This window comes from Seriola lalandi, unplaced genomic scaffold (assembly GCF_002814215.2).
Source record: "Seriola lalandi dorsalis isolate HSWRI2012SDOR001 ecotype SW California unplaced genomic scaffold, Sedor1 jcf7180002054980, whole genome shotgun sequence".
NCBI classification, from domain to species: domain Eukaryota; kingdom Metazoa; phylum Chordata; class Actinopteri; order Carangiformes; family Carangidae; genus Seriola; species Seriola lalandi.
This window is the reverse complement of record NW_019525530.1, coordinates 348,840-358,155: the sequence shown is the minus strand read 5'-3', so window position 1 is coordinate 358,155 and position 9,316 is coordinate 348,840. Positions and strand designations below refer to the sequence as shown.

General features: G+C 44.7%; 1 protein-coding gene and 1 non-coding gene across 2 annotated transcripts in view; one reads left to right on the top strand and one right to left on the bottom strand.

Moving 5' to 3' along the window:
- The first annotated feature begins 1,608 nt into the window (after positions 1-1,608).
- Positions 1,609-1,720, top strand: LOC111647055 (U5 spliceosomal RNA). Its single transcript, XR_002760006.1, has one exon. It is a non-coding gene; the product is annotated as a U5 spliceosomal RNA (small nuclear RNA).
- Positions 1,721-7,460: 5,740 nt separating this feature from the next.
- Positions 7,461-9,316, bottom strand: part of LOC111647047 (uncharacterized) — a 5,451-nt gene continuing 3,595 nt past the window's right edge. The window contains exons 3-7 of the mRNA XM_087171226.1: positions 8,487-8,663; positions 8,300-8,376; positions 7,976-8,162; positions 7,821-7,826; positions 7,461-7,775 (exon numbers count right to left, since the gene is read on the bottom strand). Coding sequence (XP_087027352.1) covers positions 7,461-7,775; positions 7,821-7,826; positions 7,976-8,162; positions 8,300-8,376; positions 8,487-8,663 — 762 coding nt within the window. The remainder of the gene's footprint in view (positions 7,776-7,820; positions 7,827-7,975; positions 8,163-8,299; positions 8,377-8,486; positions 8,664-9,316) is intronic.

The window sequence follows — 9,316 nt, the reverse complement described above, 5'->3', positions numbered from 1 at the left end:
CGGTCACCGAGGGGATGTTTTCAGGTTGCACTCAGGGGAAAGACAGGGGTGCGCACTCTCACCAACCACTGCTCTACATTCTTTACATGGAGCCCCTGGCGGAAGCCATTCGGGCTGACCCAGGTGTGAAGGGCTTCCTGGTGCCGGGTAGCGGCGGCCTACGGGCCAAGCTGTCGCAGTATGCAGATGACACCACACTGCTGCTGGACAGCGATGCATACCTTATTTGGTCCTTGGGAATTTTCCAGGACTTTGGTCGAGTGGCTGGTGCAAAACTTAATTGCGCCAAGTCCTCAGTCAAGTTCTTTGGGTGCTGGAAAGAAAGCACGGATGTACCAGGGGGGCTTTCACTCTGCACGGGACCTCTGAAGCTACTAGGGGTCGGCTTCGGGACAGCCAACAGTGCCACGGCCAACTTTTTTGTTGGTCTGTGAAGGGATTTTTCAACTCTGTATTGATGACAAATCTCCAGTTGATGCATAATATTCAGCTCTTTGGTGTTCCCATTTATGTGGCTGTGAAGGGAAACATCCCTCATTTTTAGGCCACTTGGGGGAGTGGCCTCACTCTTGTGGAATTCATTTCTCTTTCATGGGAGATCAAGGAGTTCATCAGTTAATTAGTCAACTTCTTTTCTACTGATTGGGTGCTTGTGAAATGTCAAAAGAAGGCTTGGGAAAGGGAAATGAATGCTGTGTTGGCTGTTAAAATATGGAGGACTGCTCTTTCCTGTATATATAGATGGTCAATGAAGAGCAGGCGCAGGTTAATTCCATTTGAAAGTGATTGATGGTTTTCATTATTCAGAGGTCATGTTACATATGTTTTACCCCTCTGTGTCGCAAATTTGCCATGAATGCAAATCAAATGATGGTGGACTGTCCACCAATTTATCCATTCTGATCCATAATGCTTTCTTTTTCTCTGGGGTCTACCAGAGGACTCTCCCTACTGATAGGATGCTCAGTGGACTCATCGATTCTCCCTGCACCCATTCAAACAGTGTTGTCGATGGGCATGCTACGAGCAAAAAGAAAAGCCCCCAAAGAACACAGCGCCTTCTCAAAGTCGGGAAGGCGCCGGCTTCACATTGCTTGAGAAGATGGTCGCATTAACTGGTTTTGTTACTCACCTGAAGAAACTGAGATTTCAAAATTAACAAAGGTCAATACAAGGGGGAAGAACGGTGGGGTCACTCTTTGAAATGATGGACTCAACCTGACCAGTGATTGTGCAGCACACAACCTGACCAGTGCTTGTGCAGCACACAACCTTACCAGTGCTAGTGCAGCACACAATCAGCAGCTTAGACAAAGACTCCAAAAACGCAGTGAGATTTGGAATGTTGACTGTTGGCCGATAAAGCGGAAACAGAGGAAATGCTGCCCGAATCCCGTCAAACACTTTTTCCCTGTGTTTTTGTGGCTGCTCATTGGCGCCTGATAACTTCAAGTTTTTTCCTCCACAACCCCATTGGATAGAGCCTGTGACAATATGGCACTGGCGAGTCACGGGACTTGTTAGGTGGCAAGCAAAGACAAGCCTACCGCGATGGTGGTGACTGTGGCGAATAGACTCCTAGGCTGTCCTTGAAGCGAGGGGCTGTACTGACTCTGCTTTCTCTTCATGACGCACAAGTCTTTTGCCTTTTACTAAAGACTTCCGTTGAGAGTAACAGCAATGAGTCCAAGCTATTTTTGGTAGACTTTGCCTAACGGCGGAGCCCTTTGAGTTTGTGAAAAGTCAAAAAGCTGTCCACATCACAAATGAGGGCGGCACAATGGAGAGCTTGGGCGGAAGTGCTAAAAAGCAGCCAGTGTCACGCTTGTGTCAGAAACAGGAAACCGCGACTAGTGAGATTTGTGCCAACAGTGTAACTTGGACATCAAACACTGGGGGTTTATCGCGTCTTGGCCTTTTGGCTAAGACTGCGATCGCCTCCTATTGGTGGTTAAATTTTTGTCTGTTGTCTCCTTGGAGGAAATTGACTTAATTCCTTCAATAAAGATTTTCAGATTCTTTGTAGTTGCATATCTTAATCATAAAGGAATTCATTGGCCCAAAGGATAACCTACCTCCTTTATGCCGGAGAAAACATTGTGACCAGGCCAATTGCGAAAAGGTAAGTATTTTTTACATTTCTTTTATTGCCTTGAGGATACTCTTTTACTTATTTATTTGTTTTTAGTACTTTGTTTAGTGGTATTTTATTGGCTTTTACTTGCTTTTATTGCTTTTAGTTTGTGGTGCCTCCACCATGTCAGCCAACCATGCTGGCACGTGGAGGCACCACAGTGTCCGTTTTAAATTCAAAGAAAAGGATGGAAAGCTCCTGGAGATGTCGAGGCTTGACTTCTCCAGGAAGCTCATACAGAAAACCCTGGGATTTACGGCAAGCGACTTAAATTGTATTTTGACCTTGCAACTGAATAATAATTCTGTGTTCAGTGTGGAGAAATTGACTGATAATGCTTTGAGGACAGTTATTGTCAGACTTTTCAATGAGACAGTGAACGCAGATGACATTTGTGTTTGGTTGGGGAGATTTTGCACCGTTAAAGGCCAGGCTACCAAAGTGAGAGATGAGGATGGCATTTGGAATTGCGCTTGGAGGGTCCCCATTCAACAGGGGCTACATCCACTACCAGGGTCAGCCCAAGCTTTGCCGCAAGTGTGGTGAGCATGGGCACCTGGTAGAAGCTTGCAAGCAAGCATTTTGTGGAAAATGCAGAGAAATTGGGCACACTTTTGAGGAGTGTACCAATGGCAGAAAGTGCAATCTCTGTGGAGAGTTGAACCACCTCTTCAGAGATTGCCCAAAGTCTTTTGCCAACAAACTAAAAGGAGCAAGGATTAATGAACAAAATGGAGGACCAAATAAAGCACATAGAGAACAGGTTGAAGAGGCTGGGCAGGAAAATTCAAATCTCCCACCAAATCCTGTGATTGGAGAAGAAGGATCAGGAGAGGCGGGAGAGGGGGAAGGCCCTGCAACAGCCCCATCAATGGAAAGTGGTGAGGAGGATGGGCTGATGCAGGAAGGGGGCGGAGCTGGTATAGTAAGTGATGAAGACCAATCACAAGATGACAGCAATGATGCCGCCCTCCCCAATGCCCAGCAAAGAAAGAGGCCGGCATCAGAATTGTCCTCTGAGTCTCCTGCAGTCTCAGAGAAGAGGGGGAGAGTTGGAACTCTCTCAGACAGTTCATCTGTGGAGGAGCCCAGAATCTTCCCCTCCAATTCACCCAATGAGGTCTCATTTCTAACCGTAGCTCTGCAATCAACCCCAAAGAACTCAAAAATGAATGCAAACTTGGTTCCAAGGCCAACCCCCAAAATTCGAACAGGGGATGGAGCTCAACCCCCTCCTCCTCCTCCACCTGTAGGAGTAAAGGAAGAGCTCTGTTCACAAGAAATATCCTAGTTGCCTTTTTTAATCATTTTAACGTATTAAATCCCTTTTTAGTCTTTTAAGATTTCATACCTGTTGCTTTTAAACCATACTCATGACACTCACCTTCTCAACCATCAATGTGAGAAGTATGAAGTTCAGAGTTAGAGCCCAAAGTGTTTTATCCTTTCATGGTTCTGTTCAGTCAGATGTGTTTTTAATGCAGGAATGTGGCATACCGTTTTTAAAACACTACAGACAGTGGGAGGAGATGTGGCCACAAACATCCATATGGAGTGGTTCCAATCACAACAAAAATGATTGAGTGGCCATTTTAATCAATAATCCACAGGTTCTGGTGAAGGGCAGCACTGTGGTGAGAGACGGACGGGCACTTTTAGCACACTTGACTTTTATGGGACAGGATTTTAAGCTTCTTAATATTTATGGCTTTAACCAAAAGAATGACAGGTATGAACTTTTAGAAGACTTGCAGTCCCACATGCTAGGGAAAGCACCTTTGGTTTTAGGGGGTGATTTTAACTGCATTTTAAGTAGAAAAGATAAGAAAAGAACAGGGGAAGATCTTAAAGTTGATAAAACATCGGCTTTATTGCAGGGCATATGCAGGGATTTTAAACTTCAGGACTGTTTTAAAACCATGCATCCCAGAGAGGAGGGCTTCACCTGGTTCAGTGATGATGGCACCAGAGCCTCTCGCATAGACAATGTTTTTACACGGGATTGCCCACCAACCGATGCTAGATTGAACCCTGTTTTCCTCTCTGATAACCAGATGCTCTCCTGCACCCTTTCACTCTCTTCAGGTGTGACATCAGGAAGTGGTCTGTGGAAACTCAACTGCTCCCTGTTAGAAGATCAGGACTTAGTCAGTCAATACAGGGAGCAGTATCAGGAGTGGCAGAGCCTTCAAGACTTGTACGATACACAAGCACACTGGTGGGAGATGGTGAAGGGAAAGACCCAGACTTTTTTTTAGACTGGCAGGCAAAAGAAAAAAAGATAGGGAAAAGAGGTCCATGATGGGACTGCAGAAGTGACTACAGCACTATTTTAAACTAAACCAGCAAGGGATGGATTTTAACGAAGAAATTAAACAAGTCAAAACAGAAATGTCGACATTAGCAGAAATTTTAAGCCAGGGTGTAATTTTAAGAAGCAGGGAACGGGAAATAAAGGAGAGTGAAAAGTGCACAAGGTATTTTTTTAAGAAGATTATTAACATAGGAGGGACAATTTTTTTTTTTTAAAGTATATTTTTTTGGGCTTTTATGCCTTTAATGGACAGCACAGTGGAGATTGACAGGAAACAGAGAGAGGGGGAATGACATGCAGCGAAAGGCCGTCCGATGCGGGATTCGAACCGGGGCCAACTGCAGCGAGGACTGTAGCCTCTACACATGGGGCGCCTGCTTAAACCACTACGCTACACGATGCCCCGGGAGGGACACTTTTAAAACTTAAAGTAAATGGGTGCACAACTGACAAGATAGAGGAAATGAAACAGATTATTGAAGTTACTTTACATTACTGATTAAATACTGCAGAGCATTTGCAAGAGTTTAAGGTTTACTTTACTTTTAAAAGCGATGAATGAGGTCCTGTCTCCTCCGTATAGCCCCCAGTGGAGGCTGCACTGGCCAAGGTTCCATGGGCATTGGCTCATCTGGCTGCACCGGCACATCAAAAGGCACACCATTCACTAATGCAATGTTGTGCAAAACTGAACAGGCCATAATAATGTCGCACACTTTTTCTGGGGTATGCAACAGCGTTCCTCCTGCTGGTCCAAGACAGAGCCACCTGCCCTTCAGCAACCTGAAGCAGCGCTCCACATGGACCCGTGTGCGTGTGTGCGCACTATTAAATCTGCGTTCCTGCTCTGTAGCAGGGTTAGCCAGCGGGGTTATAAGGTATTCCGTGAGAGGATAACCCTTGTCACCTAGAAGAACCATACCAAAATGTTAATTATCTGACACCTTGTTTAGTTAATGCAATTTATCTAGGGTAGTTACTTACCGAGGAGATGACTTTGGCTCTGCAGTGCGCCCTCCTGCAGCCGCGCGCCAACACAGCTGTTTTGAAAAATAAAAGAATCGTGTGTTCCCCCCGGCCACCTGGCCACCACGTTTAAAAGTGATAGCTTGGCATCACAAATCACTTGTACATTTATAGAGTGGTAGTTTTTGCGATTGATGAATGAATAGTCATTCATGGATGGTGCCTTCAGACGCACATGAGTGCAATCAATTGCTCCAACCACATTTGGAAAACCAGCAATCTCATAAAATTGCCTTTTAATCACAGATTGCTGGGCATCATTGTATGGGAACCGAATGTACTTTCGGGAGACACTGCTGGCATCGTCCTGCTGATGGTTGGCTGGGAGATTCCAGCCCTGTCCCCGATCTCCTGCTGAAAGGTCCCGGTGGCCAAAAACCCCAGCGTGGCGAGCACCTGGACGGGTACAGGTAAGGCGTTTGACCGTCTGGTTTCCCTCTTCAAACGGACATCTAAATGGTTGCATAGCTCGATGATGACATGTCTTGGGAGCCGAAAGCGACTTATCAGCCAAGCATCACTCTCCATGAGGAGATCCCTGCGGTCTCTGAAAACGCGCTCACGTCTGACACGCGCGTATTGTTCCTCCAAAACAAGCAACTCTGCCATCGTTATGATTTGATAACTGTCAAAGCATCTGTTTAAATAGGGGAGTGAGTTAACATCTGACCAACCACAGTGCAACAATGATTATCTCACCAGACGCTTCTAATTGTTGTTCCAGGTGTGTCACACCCATCGGAAAAAACAAAAAACAATTACACAATTTTGCCATGAGTTAATTTGCAAACACACATTTCTGCTTGTATTTATTATTATTTCAAATTTTAATGTGCAATAATTAGATGTCATGTTAGGCTATTTAGCCTATCATATTGTTTTATTGTACAAAAAAGTGGTATCAGTAAAAAAACGTGGGCTTTTTTAAAATTCTAATTTTTTATCCGTTTTGATCTGTTCTAAATATGTGACATGATAATGACAGCTGAGGTTTGTTTAATAATTATTTTCAGACTCAGACAGATTTTGCTGTGCTGCACCGCAAATCCAGATTTGCGTACACGAGCTCAGACCTGACGTGAGATCTGATCGTAGCGTCCGCTCACGTCCAAATTGATAAATGCCGAAGTTTGCGTGGAAACAGTCGTACGCACAGTTTTCTTCCGTACGTTCGTTTGATAAATGAGGGCCTTAGACTCTGGGTTTTGCATGACACTTGTTCCAGCAACTTCTGAGGTATCTTGGAGCACGTGTAAATTAGTTAGAAATTACGCTGGCATTGCTGCATCTCCACTTTGACTAGAATTCTTCTGATGAGAACTAATTAAATGTTTTTTAAAACCTGAATATTGAAGGGATATGTTATTTTTACTACTGCATGCTTTGTATGATTAAAAAGCAAGTCAGTCTTAAACTGATGATTATGATTGTTTTTGAACATTGTGACATGGGAACATTAAACATTGTGACCCTGATTGCCGTTTGAGATTGCAGAATGATGTACAGGGACAGACAAGAAAGTACAAGTACGACATGTTTAGATAACAGGTTCAGGTCAGAATGGTGTGAGGAGAGAAGAGGTGGAGTGACCCTGTTACACAGAGAATGTTTGTATAAAAATGAATGTCTGAAACAAGAAAGTACTGCATGCTTCTTATACAGGCGAGATGAGAGCAGGGTGGTCCAGAGCTCTGTAAGCAATCTCAAACTTATATGCTTGACTATACTTTTAATAAATTAGACGTGTTGAACTTTATCTGTTGTCCTGCATACTTCATCAAACGAATGCGCGAGTCCTGTTTGGTTATATACGGATCTGGACTCAACAATATGTTGAAAACTGACGCCTACAACGATCTTAACTAACGAAACTAACTTAAACCTGGTGCTAGGATAAAAACTGTGATCAAGTCTTAGATGAGAGATCAAGGACTGGCAGGGATCATGCATAGCCTGACAAATGAAACACTTAAACATTTAAGTACCTCAGTTGAAGACTTTAGCACGAAACTCACGAAGTCTGGGAGACTCATTTGTTGCTGCTACATCAATATTGTAGACTGTTGTTTGCACGAAGGTGAAGAGCTGGCCCAGGTACTCATCGTATGACAGGTTGAACACGTAGTGGAATTTAAACAGTTCATCAAATGCACCCAAAGAGCTAGTGGCTTGGCATGGGATGAGCTGTTTGTCCACAACAATGTAGAAGGTGTCAATCCTGTTCCTGATTCGACCAACAGCAAGGATGTATGGTTGTCTGCCATCTCTTCCACGAAGGTGTTCATCCAAGCTGCAGCATGACTGAAAACAGAAACATAACAACACTGTCAGGTTTTAACTGCTCACTTGGATCTGTACACCAGAAACACATGAGTTGTTAAACAAGCCACGACAAAGTGAGTGTGTGTGTGTGTGTGTGTGTGTGTGTGTGTGTTTGTGTCGAGTTAATACACATAAAATACTAGCTAATTGGATTAAAAAAAATAAATAAATAAAGATACCTTGCAAAAGTGCAACATTTTGTCCACTGCATCACTGGGGCTTATCTTGGTCCTCTTCTGTCCAGCTGTGGGGGGCAGGAGATGGAGAAGGAGCAGCAGAGAAGCCATATCACTGTCCCAGGCTATCAGGAGGAAATGGGGTGAAACAAGCCATATTAAGTTAGAACACACAAAGTAACAAGTACTTCTTGTTAGGAATAAAAATCAATCATGTCAATTAGCTTACTGGTGTCATCGTTCTCTGTCAGTTTCTCAGCAGCTTTTAGAAGTCGGCACAGCTCAACTGACTGAGTTAGGTGTTTGGCCTCATTGATGACCTAGGGCCTGAATGTTGTGTCCCACTTCTCAAGCATCTTGGAGGCCGTTTCAGGTCCAAACAGCAGAAGGAAGTCTTGATTCAGCTGTTGATCATATAAGCATGTAAATAAACAAGATTCAAAAAAGAAGAGAATTGTACTTACATTCAAGCAACAAAACAATTAAGTGTTAATAAATGAAATGGACAACTCACCAGCCCTTTGACATCTAAAAACCGTGGAAATGTTTTAAAGACATCTGTGGTTCTCTTTGGGTCATGCACTAGGTCTTGGCGATATTGAAAGGTCATCTTCATCTTCTGAAACACACTTGCTTCATCCTGAGAGTGAATGAGGGATGATATGGCTTCTCTGCAGGCATCTCCATCAAGCTGCTCAGGCAAAGTGGCGGCCAGTCTTCTGCGGTTTGGTCCTTGTGCTTGAGCCACTGTAGCTGTCTTAGCTGGTCTTTTTACTGTTGTTGGGACTCAGTCATTCAATAGACCAAATGTTTCATTGCTCCACTGGACAAAGGAATTCACACCCCACAGTTCCTCACGGTTCACACCTGGGGATGACCCTTCCCCCCCTCGGACCCCACTGGCCAGCCAGTGTGGGCCAGCGTGTGACATGTGACCCCCAAGGGTGTCACCAAACAAAACCAGTCTTCTAGACCCCTTCTCTCTCTCTTCCCTTCTTGGCTTGCTCTGGAGAGCAGCTCCAGCCCTCTCCTCTCGGTTCTGCAAAGGGCAACAAGGCCCCAGCCCAGGTCAGCTCTGCTACCTGAGAAACCAGCTCTCCCTCGCCGGCCTGCTCACAGCAGCCTGCAAACACTCTTCTCTTCCACAACAGCGACCTGCTTCGGATTAACTGTGAGTGAACCAAATCCTCTTCAGAATCAGCAGCTACCACACAAGGCCAGCTGATTTTCCAAGCAACAGGAGTTGTAGCAGAGTTAGCATGGAACAGCTAACTCTGTGAGGAGAACAAGGGAGATAACCGCAAAGCAACACAGCCAGACAGGACTTTACTCCACCAGGAAGCC